This window comes from Hipposideros armiger, unplaced genomic scaffold, assembly GCF_001890085.2.
Source record: "Hipposideros armiger isolate ML-2016 unplaced genomic scaffold, ASM189008v1 scaffold_67, whole genome shotgun sequence".
NCBI lineage: Eukaryota > Metazoa > Chordata > Mammalia > Chiroptera > Hipposideridae > Hipposideros > Hipposideros armiger.
The window spans coordinates 2,771,285-2,790,123 of NW_017731417.1; the positions used below are offsets into that span (position 1 = coordinate 2,771,285).

The 18,839-nt window shown below is 41.9% G+C and overlaps 2 protein-coding genes across 4 annotated transcripts in view; one reads left to right on the plus strand and one right to left on the minus strand.

Annotated features, from left to right (window-relative positions):
• Nucleotides 1-19: 19 nt before the first annotated feature.
• EFCAB11 (EF-hand calcium binding domain 11) lies at nt 20-14,090 on the minus strand. Its single transcript, XM_019642289.1, has 4 exons — nt 13,890-14,090; nt 13,291-13,386; nt 10,007-10,052; nt 20-773 (listed from the first exon to the last, which is right to left on the minus strand). The coding sequence occupies exons 1-4, from the start codon at nt 13,962-13,964 to the stop codon at nt 736-738; spliced, it is 255 nt and encodes an 84-aa protein (XP_019497834.1). The 5' UTR covers nt 13,965-14,090; the 3' UTR covers nt 20-735.
• Nucleotides 14,091-15,258: 1,168 nt separating this feature from the next.
• Nucleotides 15,259-18,839, plus strand: part of TDP1 (tyrosyl-DNA phosphodiesterase 1) — an 82,274-nt gene continuing 78,693 nt past the window's right edge. The window contains exons 1-2 of one of the 3 annotated variants that reach the window (XM_019642285.1): nt 15,259-15,453; nt 17,466-18,034. In XM_019642285.1, coding sequence (XP_019497830.1) covers nt 17,476-18,034 — 559 coding nt within the window. In that variant the 5' untranslated portion in view covers nt 15,259-15,453; nt 17,466-17,475. The remainder of the gene's footprint in view (nt 15,454-17,465; nt 18,035-18,839) is intronic. The other 2 variants (XM_019642286.1, XM_019642287.1) reach the window with 2 other exon arrangements.

Here is an 18,839-nt window from a genome sequence, read left to right on the forward strand (position 1 = left end):
GCATCCTTATTTTTCCCTCACAAATTTGGGCCAAAAAGTGCACATTATACACAGCAAAATGTGGCACTGCCAAAAAGTAGGTCACTTTTTATTCACATAGCCAGCAAAATAAATCATTTCAGAAACCTCAATTACATATGATATAGTAAAAAACAAACAAAAAACAGAGGTAAAGGAAAAGCATGGATAACAGTTTCTCTTTACTTATCATTGCATCTGATTTAGGGAAATGGTAAGAAAAAAAAGCACAATTCCACGGTTCCATGTGTGAGTCACAAGATAAAAAGTACATGACTTGTGATATCTTATAAATTACATATTCAGAAAACTCATTGGTATTTGGAGCTATGAAGTCGTCATGTCTTTATTTCATAATCTTGTGGGATAAAAAGCAAATATTTTTTGTTTTTTCCTGGGTGAAAATAAACATGGATTTCAACTGTTTATCACCACTTAAAAAGAGAAACAATCTAGTAACACACATAACTGTGTACATGTAATCAAGTTCTTTAACATTATTTTCCCAGAGGAGCATACACCTTAGTTTTTGAAGTCAATATTCTAAAGGTCATTAAGTAATATTAAGCCATGTAAACACATCCCTGCTGTCCCCCTACCCCACATGCCCTTAACTTGTTCTAATCTTCCACAGCAAGACATCAAGGTCCTTCTCTAAAGAGGACAGAGAGGTTTTCATGCAGCTGGGCTCTCACATTGGAGCAGTGTGGTCAAGTTTCAAAGCCAATGCATCATGGCCTGTGATTCCTGAAGCTCTGAAATGTAAATGCATGATGTAAGTTTTCTGTATCTTGCTTCTCTTTAAACGGCCTAGAAATAGAGGTCCTCCTGCTAGCTCCACCTGCTGTCACAATATTCAAACCTAAAATTACCACTTCATGAAAACTTTCAATACCGTATTTTGCCATGTATAATGCACACTTTTTCCCCCAAATTTGTGAGGGAAAAATAAGGATGCGCATTATACACAGGGAGTACTAATTCCGTATCTATATAAACGTTTTTAATTCTTTTACTTATGCTTATGAGTTAAAAGTGTAACTCTAGAAATCAGTAACAATATCTGTATGCAAAATAATACCCTGGAATACGATAATCGGTTTTGTTGAACTTACAACGAACTTGCAACAACGAAGAGATCTATGATGTGTACATATTGTAAATTTGTTACCAGTACATAAAATTTCTTGTATCTGTTGTTTTGTAATTATTTGTTACATAAAATTTCTTGCACCATAATATGTTAAAAAATAAACGCTAAAATTCCTCTATAATACAAAAAACAAGCACCTGAATGTAAACAAATAAAAATCTGAATTAAAAAATTCAAAGTTTTCACCCCTGAAAGCTTGGGCCAAAAACGTGGCTGTGCATTATACACAGGAGCGCATTACACACGGCAAAATATGACAATTCTGTTGCCATCAGATTTGCTACCCAATGAGATGTGCACTGTGTCTATCCCTGGAGGGAAAGAATATGTTCAGAACGTTCTAATTTCCAATACAATAGTGGGTCTTCTATGTACTGTTCCGCTAAACCCACTTTACTGATGAGGATCACAAAACATCAGGAACCACGCAGACCTGCGTGCTTATCTGAGCGTGTTATTCATCTGTCTCAGGAAGATGTTCAGAAACTGCCTGGGGAGTTGGGCTGTCAGTAGTTTGCAGACTTTTTTTCTTAGCTGTAGGAAAGCCTAATGCGTAGAGGAGATGAGGCAGAACTATTCGATTTGGAGAGAGGTGGGCTCCCCACCATTCCCTGGCCAGCAGTGCTCCTGGAGGTGCCCCCACAGGACCTAGGACGGAGGGTCATGCCTTAAAGACCATGAGGATCGATGATTTTTACAAATCCTTCTAGACTCTCCAAGTCTATGCACTTTCCATACCATTGGAAACATTTCCTTCCATTTTATAATCCACTCTTGGCAAAATGGACCCTTTTCACGTTCGATAATGAATTTTTTCAAACATGTATTTCACTTTCCAAACTACTTAACTCATGTGACATAGATATGTCACATGGAGAGACATACTAGGAATGTTATCTTTTCTATTTTTTTTTGTTTTTAAGCAGTTTCCTAGGAGGATAATCATCTTTCACTACATGGGTGGATATATTCAAAAAGTCCAATAAAACTATATAAATATTTTCTTTGAAGTTTCATTATGTATATATTTTTTGGTGGTTCACACTTCTAAGCTTCAGGGTCAGTGCACACAGAGAAACCCTCTTGAAAATGAAGGACTAGTCTTGTTTCCGGCTATCACAGTGAGCTTAAATTAGAAACTGCAATAAACCTGGGGAGAGTGAAGCAGAAAATAATAAAAATGCCAAATTATTTAGACTGCAAGTCTGGTCCTAGATTTAGTACAAAAGGGAGGGTTCGCGTTCATTGTGCCACATACTAATTTTTCTAGGGTTTGAAAAATGCCTAAAAATGAGGGTTTAAAAGGATTAAGTGACCTTTTAAAAGGTATAATGCAAGCCTTCTCTAGTTTGAGAAATAAAATTCAGATTATGTCTTCTGGAGGCCATGAGAAAAAAAAAAAAGGATAAAATGTGTTCACATAAAAATACTGTAAGGACAGAAGGGAAAAGTGGAATTGATGACCGTGAGTCATCACAGTGAGATGGATAAGTAAATTCAGAGGACTAATATTTTCTTTCAGCTTTCTTACATAAGAGTAGGGGAACAGAGAAAAGAATCTTCCTTCATGGAAGAAATCAAGTTTTACTATATCATTGGGAAGGAAATGAAAAGGAAGAGTAAAAGAAGTTAGAGCGGAATACAGAAATCTAAACCAATAAAACCTATTTCTGTAAGAAATGGACAGGAATTGTTACCCTTTTTATTATGTACATCTCCTGCTCATAAACCTTCCAAGGTTCCTCAGTGTTAACAGCACACAGTCCTGATACCATATTCTGGAATTTCGAGCTTCAGTATTCCTTCTAGGCAAACTGGTGGGTCCTCAACCCTCTCTTCCCAACTCTCAGCTTCCATCAGGGCAGCTGACTCTGCTGAACACAATTTGTGTGTAGGTAGGCGCTCCACTCCTAGCTGGTTCGGGAGGTAAAAATATTCCCAGGAAGGTAGATTCTGTGTATGCTCAGACTCATGAGTAACAGTATGACAGCCGACAGCTGTGGGTATGCAAATCTGAGGTGGGGCACGGAAGAGGGGTCACTGCAAAATGAGGGACAGGGATCTGGGGGGAGAAATTTCAGCCACTGAGGGCAGACACCCACCGGACATCTGGGGGAAGGGGTTCTGTGAGAGAAACTCTGCAGGGGTGGCATGCAGAAAGAGCCCCTCCAGAAAAGGAAGCCCTAGTCTAGCCTTTTTGATTGCTGGCTGTGGAGAGTGAGTGATAAAGCCCCTTCTCTGTACTTAACTAAATGCCTCAGCAAAGTCTACATGGCATGCAACGTTTCTATGAGATTGGAAAGTGCGGGTTAAGTCTAAATTCAAGCTGAGATCTGCATCGGCACTGGCGCGGGCAGAGCAGAGAGCCCCAGGAGCTGGAGGACAAGCTCAGAGCTTGCGTTGCACTGCACTCATTCATTCACTCTGGTCTCTGCTCGCTACTCCACCTTTTCACATTTCACTCATCCTTCCACATCCTGCTCCGGCCCACGCATGTGCAGGAAGTGCCGGCCTCTATTGAACTCCTATAGGTTTTCTTGTCTGTAGTATCCATGTGACAGCTGGCCATAAAAGAAGTGACAATATGTCTTTCATCTTTTTTATTCCATATTAAAAAAAAAAAAGTCTTTAGGTCAGTGTCTGCATTTCTTAATTCTTTCCTATTCCTACAATGAAACATATTCAGCATCCTCTAAATGGGTAAATAAATAAATTTAGGGGTGACTATCTGGGTAATACCACAAAATGGTCCTAGGGTTACAGTTTCAAGAACAGGTAAGTAACCTCAATGTGTATACAGTTTCCTGATTATAGAAAAGAACTACGAGATCAATTGAAATCTAAAGTCCAACAAACAAAACTTTGCTGTACTGTGGTCTTAGTTACTTAGGCAGCAGCCCAAAACAACAAAATATACACAACAACAAATGGTGTTTACACAGAACTTGAAAGACTAGAAAATGAAAATTTAAATTCAGGGAAAGTATATAATAGTCAACTGGTTCAAAACAAGTCAGGCAAGAAAGTAATAACTAAAAGCATACAAGCCAGCTGGCCACTAACCTCAGCCTCCATAAATTACTTTTCAATTGAACTGACACTGGACAGCATGACAGAGCCAAACAGTCCATAATCACATTTATGATAAATCAATCTCTTTGATTTTCCCATCATTCAAAGTTAAAGGTTAAAAGTTCCTAGGAAGCTTTTTCTTTTTTAAGCATGAAAGTAAAATATGTTCAGTGTTCTAAAAGGGCAATAAGGAAACAGAAATGGGAAAAGGGAAAACTCCTTTTAATCACCCAGTTAAAAGAAAATTCTGATGTACTTTGTGCTGGTTTTCCCCTTAGGCACATTTTACATGGATCTGGGCTAAAAACACACCGACAGCTGTGGGGGGATTCAGTGGGGCCACATTCACGCAGTTCTCAGCTGCTGTGATCCCTATAAAATGCTCTACAATTTATCCCATGATGAAGTCAATCATCTGTGATCACACACGGTCTTTGCCCTTCATGGAATCGCCCAGACACGGATGGCGTTAAACACTGGCCTACGCTGAAGAAAGTGTAAGAACTACCTTACAACATTCACTAATGTATTTATTTAACAGTTTGTGGGTATCAACGTCACTCATCAGTCTGCCCTCTATGAGACACTGTGGAAGAGCTATCCCATGTCACGCAAAACTGTGTCTCTCTAGAAAAGGAATTTCTATTGTATGGACGCTGATCACTGTTGTTGGTTGTGATTCCCTGTTTGCTGTGAACATTAGGTAGCACTCAACCAAATTTGACATCAACCTCTGGCAAGTCACAGAACCTGCCTTTTGGGTAACGACCCACTCCTGACATCAACTCACTAATTAAGTTCCTAGGGGAATGGACGAGGGCCTCAGCTCTGTCCCAGTGACTAATAAGACCCACGGCACTATTAAAATCAAGGGAAGGGTTTATTGAAAGGTTGAGGGGGTAAGCTTGGAGGTCAGACCACTATGGTCTGCTACTTACTAGCTTTGGCAAATTACTCAGCCTAAGCTTCTAGGTCTCTTCTCCTTGCAAACTTCTTTCATTCTCTGCATTTAGAGAAGGTATAAAATTTATCACGGAGGACAAGGGCTGTAATGAAATCAAACCCTATAAAGGAGGTAGCAATAGTGGCTATTGAAACCAACCCCAACTTCCTTAAACCGCTTCCTTAAACCAGGGGTTTGTTTTTTCTCCCACAAATATAATTCCTATCTCCAGGTGCCTCAATAGTTTTTGCTAATACTCACTTGTTAGATCATAGGAACCTATACAAAGGTTATTAGCACCTTTTTGCTACTCATTCTGGTTGCCCTCAAATTCTCCCAGTGTGACTTTCCTTGAGACATTTCACTCTTATTTCTAACAGCTTCGACTGAACTTTTCACTCAATGCTCACAAGGAACCTCTACAGAAACGACCCACTTTTAGAGAGACGAGAAGCTCTTGGGAATGAGGATCTGGACATCCAGGTTTAGGTGCCGTGTGAAGTGTGCGCATCATCAGGACTCTGCCGAGTCAGGGTCAATCCAGGATGCGAGTATGGACTTCACCCAGGAAGCTGGGAGGAAATTGGGCACCATACAAAGAATCCTGGCACGCTGGAGACCTGGCACGGCTTTGGATGCTAGAGCTACAGCTAGCAGGAGAATTCCCAAGTCACAGCTACCCAGAAGACCTTTGAAAAGTTGATTACCTGAATAAGTAGCAATTAGAAAGCCAAGGCCAACATTTCAGTTCTTCTTCAAGATCAAACGTTAAGAAGGGAGAGAATACATATGGGAAAAAAACATTTAATCTGTGCAGAAACCCTCTCCCTGCAAGAAGAACGTATGAATATGACTTATGTCACTGAAAAGGAGATAAGAGGGAGCTGATGTTCTGAAATTGGTTTAGTATTGAAAAGTTCTAGTAGCAAAAAATTATGTTAGCGGTACTCAGAGTTCAGCAGCAATTTCTTGCTAGGATGGCTATTTTACTCTTTCTCTTGGATGTTTGTGGTCTGGAGTCTCTCCTTTCAAGTGAACACAAATTGAAGCTAGTTAGAGAGTGAGTACCCTGGATATAAGTGTATTCCTTTAAATCATGAAAAGATGCTTTGAGAAAATTAACTTGACATTGGTATCAAGACCAGGAGAGGAAGATAAAGGACTGGAGGCTGTTGACTGAAGAGAGTCCTTTCACAGTAATTTGGGAGCAAGGTGCTAAACACCTACAGTTTGATCTCATTCCTCCAACACAATCTTCCCCTGAATTTCTCAGGTGACTTAATTTACTTTGTAACCTTTTGAAATATATTTTAAAATTAATTATTAGGAAAAGATGCTGTGAGAGGAAGCATCCTAATGATTTGATTGAGAAGTGGATGCAAGAGGAGATGTAATATCCTTGCTATTAATTGCAAGGAAATGCATACGGGAGCAGGTCTGGGGGTATATCATCAGAGACGGAAAGCCCTCATAGGGAAGACAACTTTCAGTATCAAAAAAACTGCAGTTTGGAAGCAATCCTTAGGCCATAATGAATTTGAGAAAAACTGTTCCCTAATAAGGCCGTCTTCATTATGTCTGAGAGAATTCAGGCATGGGACGGGCCACGTGAACATAGAGGAACTCTTGTCCAAAAGCTAAAGCTCCAATGTACGTTGGTACCCACATCAAGTGGAAGCAACAAATATGAGAAGTATTTCTGCATCAGTCAAAATTCAAGAATTAGAGAACTCATAAAGGAGATGAAATTTTATAAATTTCATGAACATATCTTAAGCCACAAGCCAATCCTCTCTCAAACATCAGAAATAAGAAAACATACGGGAGGAAAGTAACAAGGGACATTTGGACCATCCTTTTGCCACCAGTCAGGCCTCACTTTATCAGAGCAGTCGGGGAGAAGGGGGGAAAACCTGCTGCCAGAACTCATCTGTCACTGTGTATCAAATGAACCATAGAGGAGAAAACCCATCTGAATGGAACACACGTGGAAAAACCTTTTTATGAAGTCAGATCTTACTAAACGTGAGATAATACATTAATACATGGGGGAGGTGGGAGGAATTTATGATATTGAATGTGGGGAAAAGCTCTGCTGGAAATCAACACCATCCCAGCATCCAAACTGGTCTTGCAGGCATTATATGAATGACATCAGAGAAGTTACTACACCTGTAAATAACGTGGGAAATCTTTCTTCCAAAGTAACATCTCTCTGTACATCAAAGAGCTGGGTAAGAAAAGAAAACCTGTGTGAAGTCAAACCAGAATCAGAGCTTATACAGACGGGAGAAAATCTATTAAAATAATGAATGTGAGAGTGCCTTCAGCAACAGTCACAATTGCTATATCAGTAAAGTCACAAAACGGAGACGCTATATAAATAGAATGAGTGGGGAAAGACCTTCATCTAGACAAAATCACTCCCTGGCTCTCAGGGGACTCCTACAGGGGAGAAACCACATCAATACAAAAAACGTGGGAAATGTCCAAAAGACAGAAATCTTTGTAGATTAGAATATTCACGTAGAAACCCCAAAAAAAAAAATGTAGGGAAGGCTGACCAAGAAGTTACAACTAATTGAACATCAAAGAAACAATATTTGAATAACCCATCAAGGTAAAGAGGATGCAAACAACATGTTCTGCTAGCAATAATATTGTTCTAAAATTCATGTTTCATATGTGATACCAAACTTCGTATACAGAAAAACAAACCAGTAAACTCTTTTGTAAATTGAACATTTATAAATAGTTTTACAGAAAAAGTCAAACCAGTCAAAAGCACAGAGGAGCCAGCTTGAGAAGGCGCTCAATGGCCAAACCTGGGTCAAGTTGAACATTAAAATAATTAAGTACAGTAAAAGATTACAAGTCATTAAAAACATACACATTAATGGGTCCATACTGATAAGGTAGATAGATAAGGAATAAGGGAGGTCTCTTGATTATGGTAAAATAAATACCAACAGCTAACTGAAAGAAGTACTGGGATTAGAAAATCATTACTTTGTAACCATTATGGCAAAAACTGGATCAAACGAGACTCATAAACGGATACCAAATCTAGGGGGAAACTGGGGTGAGAAGCAGAATATTTGCAATGTCTTAAATGTGTCCTTCCACAGACTACTTATTAGTCACAAGGAAGAAAACATAAAAAGAAATAATAAAATGGAGAAACTGGACATCTCGACCAGTGATAAAAATTATCTAGGAGAGACAGACAGACATTGTGTGCCTCCAGATGTGGCACCTTGAGAACGGCACAGCACATAAATAGTATCGTGGCTGAGAATGCTGAACTTCAAACGAATTAGAGAAACATCAGGCAGGCTCAACATGAGGATTGCTCTTAAAGAAAACAAAACTAAGCAGTGAGGGGTGGGCCATTTCCCCCAAAATATCAATGTTATAAAAAGGCAAAAAAAGTCTACAGAAATATTCCAGATGAAAAGGGGCTAAAGAGACACAACATCAAAGAAAAATTCCTGTAATAAACAAGAAAAGATGCTGCTAAGGATATTATTAGATCAAGTGACAATAATGGAAAATAGATGGGAAGTCAGATTAAAATACTGTATCAGTATAAATTTATGAAGTTGGTAAGTGTGCTGTGGCTATGTACAGTGTGGCAAGAGGAGGGGTGTTGATACAAAGCACAAGTGAGAAGGCAAACGGGGTAAAATGTTAATAAGTGAATCTGGGTAAAGGGTCTACAGCTATTCTCTGTACTATTTTACATTATTTCTAAAAAAAAAAAAGTAATTTTTAAAAAGCCAAACCAGCATGCTCTGGACGCTGCCTCCTCAAACAGGTAGTCATCTCTCTCTCTCTGTCATCTTTCTTTTCCCTCTTTACTAGATCATTCTGCTAAACTGAGATACATCTTCATGTTCCAAAAATAAAAATAGAAAAGCTAACCGCCACTCTGGTCCTTCTGAAAGACTTATCTACTCACATACTCATGTTGGCCCACGTTCTCACTTGCCATCTAGCTTCAATCCATTCCAGCATGGCCTCAGCCATCACCACACTGAAACTGCTCCTGCTAAGGTCACCAAACACCCCAAGATTGTGAACACCAATGGATCTGCTTCGGTTCTTATGCTACTTGACTTCTCCACAGCCTATCTGATAGCATTGACCACAACCTCTTCCTTGAAATATCCACTTCTCTTGGCTTTTGACTCAAAACTCTTGGTTTTCCTCCTGCCCCTCAGATAAGTCTCCTTTTCCATTTCCTCATCCTCTACCTGATTTCTAAAGGTACAGTTCCTAAGGTTCCCAGTCCATTCTGTCTTGCTAGGTGGTCTCATCCATTCCCATGGCTTCAAACACCATCTAAGCGCTGATGACTCACAAATTTATTTCTTCAGCCCAGAATTTCTCTGAATTCACTATTCATACAGCCCGACTGCCTTGACCTCATTGCTCAAATCTTCTCAAACTTAACATATTCAAAATTGAACTCTTGCTCTCCTCCTAAGCCAAAACTCTCCCATCCTCCCATTTCAGGAAGTGCTGCTTTTGCCCGTTCAGCTACTCAAGTTGGAAAACCCAGGTCATTCATTGGATGTTGAGATTATAAGCGACAATTTTTTTCTTTATGTTTTTCAATAGTTTCAAATTTTCCTATAATATATACTTATGAGTATATGAATTAATCAAAACTAAAAGAACCAAAACTTCTTTCTTTGAAACAGAACAAAACAAAGATGCGCTTATACACAATGCTTTATAGTCTATATGCTCTTAATTTTAGTTTTATGAATGTCTAAACAAGGGTACTAAAAATTAATATTAACTTTATTAATTACCGGAAGTGCTGGGATTTACGGAAGACATCACAGAATCAGCTTCTATCTAGAAAGAAGAAAGAAAAATAGGACATATGATTTCATCAAATATTTTCACAGTGCACATTCTTAATTCCTGGGGTGTGGGGAGGGATGTGTTTTATGAGAAACCAACTTTGTTGAGCCGAGTAGACAAGTCATGTCACAGGACAGTGATAATATTCATTTTACTCTTCCATCAATATCTATAAGATACCAGAAGCAAATCCGTAACAGACTCTTAATGACCCCAAAAACTACTGCATTGACCAAAACATTAAGCAAGTAAAACCAACAAGGCTGTCACATGTGTAACATAACTTAAAAGGTAAACTTTCCATTTTAGACAAATACAGAAATGGACTCTATGGCTTCTTTTTTTTCTTGATTGTAAAAGTAACATGATGCAGAAAACACAAAAAAATATTTTTAAATTATGAAGAAGAAAAAATTTTAAACCAGCCTTCAATGAAAACCATTGTTAACATTTGGGCCTGCCTAGCTATTTTCCTCCCCTGTGCATTTTAAACATATTTGAGAACAGACTGTATATGAAGTTGGGGGTCCTGCCTTCACTAAATATTAAAATACATGCATTTCCGTATTGTTACAAGGGCATTATAAACATTATGGAATTAGAACCTCTGCAGCACCTGACAGAGTGTCTCCACCTGCCCGGCATTCCTGGTTCCTCTTGCCTCCCCCAGCTGGTTCCCACCGCATCTTCTTCATGGAGTCCTGCCTGCCTCTAAATGCTGGTCCTCCCCAATGTTCCACCCTCAGGCTACTGCCCTTCACACTCTGCACTCTTCTTGGGCAATGCCATCCAGTCCCCCGTTTTGAGCTTCCACCGGAGGAGTCCCCAGTCTGTCTCCGGCCCTCCCCTGTCCACCCATTTTCAGATTCCTGTACCTAAGAGAGGCAGCACACTCTGGGAGCAGGTCTTTACCACCATAACCTGGACACCAGCACAGAATTTAACGAGTGAATGCACTTGGTGTGCTCATAGCCTCCTCAAACTTAACGTGCCCCCATCGCAACTCATTGACTTTCCCCTTGGCGGTATCGCTGTTGCTTCAGTCCTGGTGTCACACTGCTCTTACCGCCACCACACTAAATCAGTCACCAAGGCGTAACTTCCACCGCCACAAAGCACTCCCAGACTCATCCTATCTGGAGTCTAGCTCCTTTAGCCTAAATGACGCCCAGACCATAGAACAGTTATCATTAGACGCTAACCCGCCTCATTGTCCCCCTCACTTTTGTCCTTTCTGTTTTTCTCTATCTTAGTGTTTATCACAGAGTTTTCTAAGTCTCTTTACACTAAACTGTGAACTGCTTCAAAGTAGGGTCTATGCTTCCTTCATCTTTATATCTCTAGCAACGAGAAAGTGGTCTTTTTATTAAATAGGAGCCTTTACTTAATACATTTCATTGTGTCAACAACTGCATGAGTGTATAAGTGATTTATTACGAGTGCTTCACTGCTTCATGACCTGCATTCAGTAAATATTTAATTTGCTCAAAAGCAATATTCAAAAATAAAACCCCAAACCTCAACCTAATATATAAGTAAAAATCTGTTAAATTCCACATTTTACATGCTGTGAAAAGGGTACACATTAAGTGTTACACATTTAAGTTCATTGTACAAACGACTGTTAAGTGTATGTGATTTGCTGTGTAAGTACTTTACTGCTCAGTGGTTTGTAGTCAATAAACATTTCATTTGATTAAAAACTAAAATCCAAAACCTCAACCAAGTATGAAAATAAAAGTAGAAATCTGTTAAATTTAATGGACTATGCACACGTAAGTTACCACATCACTGTATCTGTCATTAAATTCCTCACTTATATTCTAAAATTAAAACCAACTAAGTAGACTTAAGGGTGATAAAGGCAGGAGACCAGATATCTTTCCAGCTGAACCCAGGTTAACAGGGTGCTTCAAAGGCCGAGTCAGCTTCGCTGACCTGCTTTGGAATTTCAGCTGAAATGATTGCATGTTAACAAGAGAGCTGCCATTTCTGGGAGCCGGCCTAACTACTCCTCTGAGCTCCACAATCAGCCTCTCAGTAACTAACATCCCTTAGTATTTGAGTCGAACCACTCTGAACCCACCAATAGGTGTTCATGGGACCTATTTATGTCAACAGACCATATTTACCGTGACTTTGTGATGCATTTAAGTATAACAAAGGAGAAGTGCGACATCACGTAGTCCCTGGCTTCACTGGGCTTGCCATCTGACAGATCGAGGCCACTCCTGAACAACGAGCCAAAGTGATGGCCAGCTGTTTGCTCTAATGAGGGCATGAGGCAGGGCATTGCAGGCAAAGCCCTGAGTGCTCTCTCTGCTCCATGACTACAGATGAATCTCTTAAGCCTGAACAAGATCTTGCCTCTGATTCATTCCAGTTCAGCAGCTTAACAAAAGGGATCCGTTTCTAGAATGTGAAGTAACAGGCAAGGGGAGCAGCACAAAGACGGGGATGACAGGAAACTTGTCCTACCAAAGTAGGAGGTTCCTCAAAGCTCAGTTTAGCTCTCATTATTAGTGAATTAATGCAACCTTTCCTGGAGAGCAATATCCAACAAAATTTCAAATGTACCTAGGAATTGTACTTTTAGGAATTTATTCCACAAATATACATCCACAATGATACATATATAAAAGCATGCTTATTGCAGCAATGTTTTAGGAACAAACAATAAGGGAAAGAATCTAAATGACCAAAACCAGGAAACTGGATAATGGGCATACTGTGCAACTGGTTTGGTTTTTTTTTAATGTGGTGGAGGTGGTGGTGGTGCATGCTTTCATGCTCTGGTAGGGAGGGAGAGGAGTTTACATTCAACTTTATACCTTTCTGCACTTTTTGAATTTTTGAGTATGTACATTTATCACTTCTACAATTTAAATGAAGCAAAAAAATTTTAAATAAAAATAACCCTGCATGGCACTTCCTCTGTGAATTCCTCCTGTCACCAACACCCCCTCCCAGCCTTACCTCTTGCTACCTCTCCGGCATCTCTTATTATAATTATTAGCAGCCTGGTGAGATAGGCTTTGTGGGCTCTAATGAGATAGCTTTCTAATTCATCCCGGAGTTGGGTTCTTAAGATGAAAGAGTAAAATTCAGCACGGGGCACGTCTCTGAAATTGTTTATAAGGCAGTGATTAACTTCATAAATATCTAGGATCCACTCATAATTGTCCCTGCATTGTCTGTCCCATCCCCAAATACATAAAGAAAGCTCTACCTTGGAGGGCTTGTACCCAAACAGCATTACAACAGCAACTTTATAGTCCTCTCTGCTTAGATAGCCTTTTTTATCTTCATCACATGCTTTGAATACCTGAGGAGCATTAAAATATTTTTAGTCAACACAGAATCCATGTTTTATTAATAGTTTATATTACATTTGAATCTGAAAAATCTAAAACTCAGCCCAACAGTGGGGATCAAAATTAGACTTTCATTATCCTACTTTTAATTCTCAAGAAATATTATTGATGGGCTAAAATTTACCCCTCAAAAGCTCCACCGAGTTAATCGCTAAACTGACGCAAATTAATTCCTTCTAACCATTGGGTTAAATTCTACACAAAATTCGGTCGTAGAATTAGGAAGGTTAGGCAAAGGGGGCTGGGGAGTGGAGAAAGAACTTAGAAGTAGCCAAAACACTGGACAGGGAGCCAGAAGCCTTGCAGCGCTAGGCTCAGTCATTAACAATGACACTTTAGAAGGACAGTCCAGTCATTGTCTGTGCAACGAGGCTGAGTAAGACCCAGACGGGGAGACCACAGTGAGAGCCCCGAGTCAAGTTAAAATCCGAGACTCAGCCCTCCGGACACCTACTTCCACCCACTTCTTGTGTTCTGAGGGGCTGGCTTCCCACGTCCGCGGTCGGGCCCCAGCCTGGGAGAAAAACATCGCGACCGCCACGTGGCAACCAAGTCGATTCTTCGGAACCCGCGACCTCAGCGGCAGGGACCTGAAGTGCAGCAGACCACCGGCCACGCTCACCGTGCCTCAGGAAGCTAAACTTGGCCGGGCACCTCCAACGTCTTCTCCCATTGGACGACCTGAGAGCCACTGACGTTGATCCCGCAGTCCTATTGGCCCAGAGGCTTTGTTTAACAACGTTTCCTTGGAACAGCCTATGGCGAGGACGCTCCCAGGCCCGCCCCCAGCCTTGGGCTCCGCCCCGCCTAGTCCCCTTAACTCCTTAGGCGCGGCTGGGAATCCAGCTTACTTAGGTGATGCTGCGATACGTCCTCCGTGATTCCTTTCATTTTCTCTCCCCACACCTTGCAATAAATTACTTTTGATAATTTTTATCTACAGCACTGTGATATTACTGGAGACACAAAGAGTGTGAACAAAGCATAAAAGGAACCAAACAAAACGAGCCAAGTATAGAATTCACATACAGATCAGAAAGCCATTGGGGTCCGAACCCTCCCGAGTCTGTTTTATCCCTCCGGTAACACCTAGCATGATGCCTGGCACAAAGTAAACCAACTGAGTCCTTAGGACTTTTACGGCAGTTATTTCATTCAATCCTCTGGGAGAGGAGCCTGGTATGAAAGAAACTCCGAGAATAAATAGTATAAATAGTACTGAGCCTAAATTCGATAGCAAACATCCGTACTAAAGGCAAGGAATATGGAGAGAGCTCCGTTTTGCAAAGGAGTTTATCTTAGACCCTTCTTCTGGCAAAGAGTAAGATTAACACACACACACACACACTCACACACACAGGCATTCGAGGTCGAATCCGATGGGAGCTCATTTAACCTTTTATTTCACAGCAGGTTTTACAGTGTGCGCCCCAGGCAATCCCGCTTCTCTCGGGACACAGGTCTCAGCTCTCAGCAGCCTCGAACCTCAGCTGATCCTGTCTCTGCCTTTAAAAGAAACCCCCCAGCATCGATTCCCCGGGAGCCTGAAGCTGTCTATGAAAATCCCTGTAAATGGAATGAGTTTTGCTAATTAATGAAGGGAGAAAGGAGGTAACACTTCTTTTTCCTCTCTCCCTTTTTGTAGAAATGGCCAGGAGGTGAGCGGAGAGCTGGAGGCGGCCGGGTCTCCTTTCCTCCCCCTCCTGGGAGAGCTCCTGGCGGCTCCTCTTAATATGGTCAGCTTTAGGACCCAGCGCGGGGCGTCCCGGAAGGGGAAGGGGAAGGGGCAGGGCCATGAGGTGCGCGCCGCGGCCGGGAGTCTTTGAACTGCGCGCAGGCGCGGGCTGCCGCAGACTCCGGGATTCTCAGGTGTGCGCGCTGCTGTGGCTGGTGAAGCAGACCAGCGACCCTGCTTCTTCCGGGTCGGTCGCGGTGCGCAGGGTCCCGCGAAGTCGTGAATCCCTGGTGGGGCTGAAGGCGGATCCTGAGGGGAGGGGAGCATCTTGTAAAGACACTAGGTAGGGTTCCCTCCTGGGCCTCGGCTACCTCTTAGGCGCGAGCAGCAGGCGCTGCAGGCACCCGAGTCCTGCCGGGAGTAGGGTGCGAGGGGTCCCCCTGCTCTGGTTCTTATTCCGGCTTCTCCACGTATAGATGGATGCTCTCGGCTGTTAGGAGTGATCGCTAGCGCACGCTGAGCGTTTACGCCAGGCACTGAACCTTTCTGTGCTGTTTCCCCATAAATGGGAACAGTCGTGGGGCTTAATGTAGACTTGTGAAAATGAAATGAGCTTGTACCCCGTAAAGCGCTTCAAATTGTGCCTGGCCCGAGGTCAGCGCACAAAAAAAGTTAGCAGCTGTCCTTCATCAGCTTACCCCGAACCTGCTCACTTGAGTCCATCCCCACCGCCTCTCTGAGCTTCCCGAGCCCTGCGGCAGGCATTCCTACCAGTCTGTCTCATACCTGTAAAATGTAAGGAATGTCTGTAGCAGTATCTTGGCTTTTTGATGTTGTTTATTTTTGTGTTAGTCATGTTTTCCTCCCTAACATAAGCTCTTTTAGGGCAGAAACCGTTTTTATATTGTTAACTATGACCAGTGCTTGGCACATAGTAGCTGCCCAATAAGGAATTGTTGAATGAATGAACTCGGGGAGGTAGGAATGATACCCCTTTTACAGAGAAGGAAACGGAGGTTCAGCAGTTATGTAACCTGCCCAAGTGTAGATTTACTACCTAGTAATGACTGGATTTGAAAGTGGGACTTACGTTTGCCCACGACTGGCCACACAGACAGTCTCAGTTAAGGAGCCTGGCTCCCATGTCTTACTGATGGTCTGCAAGCTTTTTAAGCAGCTGGAAGTGTGAAAGAACTGGTCACCCAGCTGGGTGTGCAATGGTGGGGGGAGAGGAAGAGTTAGCAGCTTTATGGAGTACTCATTTGCATCCACAATTTTTTTTCAGTCCTTGATAAAAGCTCTAACTTTGTTGAGGGACAGAGCTGTAAATCAAAATTTGAGCATAATCAGAATTACTCTCGAAATTCTTTAAACTGGCCTTAGCACCAAGCACCTGTTGGAAGCGTCAGGGTCAAGAAAAAACATTTTGTTTTGAACTTTGGCTCAATCCCTTTCCTGGGGCATCTAAGAATAAGGTCTAGATCAGCGGTTCTCAACCTGTGGGTCACGACCCCTTTGGGGGTCAAACGACTCTTTCACAGGGGTCGCCTAAGACCATCGGAAAACACATATTTTCGATGGTCTTAGGAACCGAGACACCGCTCCTCTATCTGTCTCCAGGTGGGTTCGCCCACATGCAGATATGCCCACATACAAGTACCCAGCGTGATGACATCATCGCGCCAACCCCATCACATACACCCCGTACAAATACAGGTGTATGTAATAGGGTTGGCGCCATAATGTACTTATGCGGACCAGTCACACATGTGTAAAGAGCAGCTACTGGGTAGAAAGCAGCTGCTGTGTTGAAAGCAGCAGTATTGGAGAAAACGACACTTCATGAATTATAAATATTTCACAATATATAATTACATATTGTTTTTGTGATTAATCACTATGCTTTAATTATGTTCAATTTGTAACAATGAAAATACATCCTGCATATCAGATATTTACATTACAATCATAACTAGCAAAATTACAGTTATGGAGTAGCAACGAAAATAATTTTATGGTTGGGGGTCACCACAACATGAGGAACTGTATTAAGGGGTCGCGGCATTAGGAAGGTTGAGACCCACTGGTCTAGATTGAAAGACCAAGGGAGAGGAGGAGAAGGTGACCGGGATTTTTGCTGTCGCTATATTTGCCAAATTCCTATAGTAGATTCTGGTCACACGCTTCCAAACAGCTATAAAGTCGCTGATGTTGGTTACGTGGTTCAGCATCTGGTAGGTGTCAGGTTCATTGTATGTGTTGTGGATGCTTATATGATGGGAATTCAAGAGCAGTAGGGTTTTCCAGTGGCAACTATGGGAATGGAAAATAATGATATTTCTATCTTGTCTCCAGAAGAAGTATAATGTCTCAGGAAGGCGATTATGGGAAGTGGACGATATCCAGTAGTGATGAAAGTGAGGAGGAAAAGCCCAAACTGAACAAGCCATCTACCTCTCTTCTCCCCCATGCTGGGCAGGAAGCAGCATATGAGCCAAGATACACCTGTTCGGATGCTCGGAAAGCTGCCCACCAGCGGAAAATGTCTCCCGTGATATTCAGCAACACAGGTGCAGTTCCAGAAGTTTCACCTCCCAAAAGGCAGAAGACTGGTTCCCAGGAAGACCTGGGTTGGTGTCTCTCCAGCAGCGACGATGAGCTGCCACCAGAGACGCAGCAGAAGCGGGCTGAGAAAGTGGTGATCAAAGAGGAGAAAGACCTCTCCCCTCTCAAAGACAGTGCTGCCCCAAGAGCTGGAGATCATGTCCGCCAGGGGCTCAAAGAGGAGGAAGAAGAGTACGAAACGTCAGGGGAGGGCCAGGACATTTGGGACATGTTGGATAAAGGGAACCCCTTCCAATTTTACCTCACTAGAGTCTCGGGAATTAAGCCAAAGTATAACTCGGGAGCCCTCCACATCAAGGGTAAGTGTGCTGGTGTCCCTTGGGGAAACCAGGAGCATAGCCTGGAATGATCTCCAAGAACCCTTCTTCATGGTTTTAACTACACAGGAAAAAGAAAAATACCATTTTGAGGAACCAAGTGCATGAGTTTGACAGCGAACTGTTTACTTAGGTCAGGAAATCAGAGGGTGTTTCCTACAGACCAACCAACCAGTTGAAACACTTAGCGCAATGTTTAGAATTGATTAACTTTAAGTTAAAGATTAAACTTTGATCAGTAGCAATTCGTTAATGGTAGCAAATACTTGATCAGCATCCCCCTAAAACTTGTTAAAAATGCACATTCTTGGGCACCACCCAGATTCACTGAATCAAACTCTAGGAGCAAAGGCCCCAACAATCCTTTTAGGGGATTCTAATGCCCAATCAAGTTTGAGAACCTCTGCTTGGAAGCCTGGTTTTGGTTCCTTGTGAAGAAGCAAAAAAAGAATGTCAGCATGTAGATAGATGTTTCAGTTCAGAAGCAAAAGGTGGCCTTTGGTGGTTTGAGTTATTTTCCCAGGGGGACCTGGGGAGATTGTGGTATATATTTGACCTTCATCCCTGGTTATATTTGGGTTTTGTCCCAGGCTCTTGAAACAGCTCCTAAATAGTAAAAGTCAAAGAAGTATCTTTTGTTATTCATAGCAAGCCTTTTTCTACCACACCTGACTTTATGTTAATGAGGTGACTTTTGGAAAGCCCCTAAAAATGAGGGATTGATTGCCAGGGGAACCAATTACTGATTAAAGTTGGAACTTTAAGCCTCACTCCTCACCTTCAGGGA

Excerpts from the sequence above, each read along its gene's own strand:
- EFCAB11 (XM_019642289.1), bottom strand. The coding sequence starts at position 13,964 with ATGTTTTTCTCCCAGGCTGGGGCCCGACCGCGGACGTGGGAAGCCAGC. Across the intron at positions 10,053-13,290 it reads TTGGGTACAAGCCCTCCAAG|ATAGAAGCTGATTCTGTGAT; the intron begins GTAGAGCTTTCT and ends TCTTCTTTCTAG. Across the intron at positions 774-10,006 it reads CGTAAATCCCAGCACTTCCG|AGCTTCAGGAATCACAGGCC; the intron begins GTAATTAATAAA and ends TTTACATTTCAG.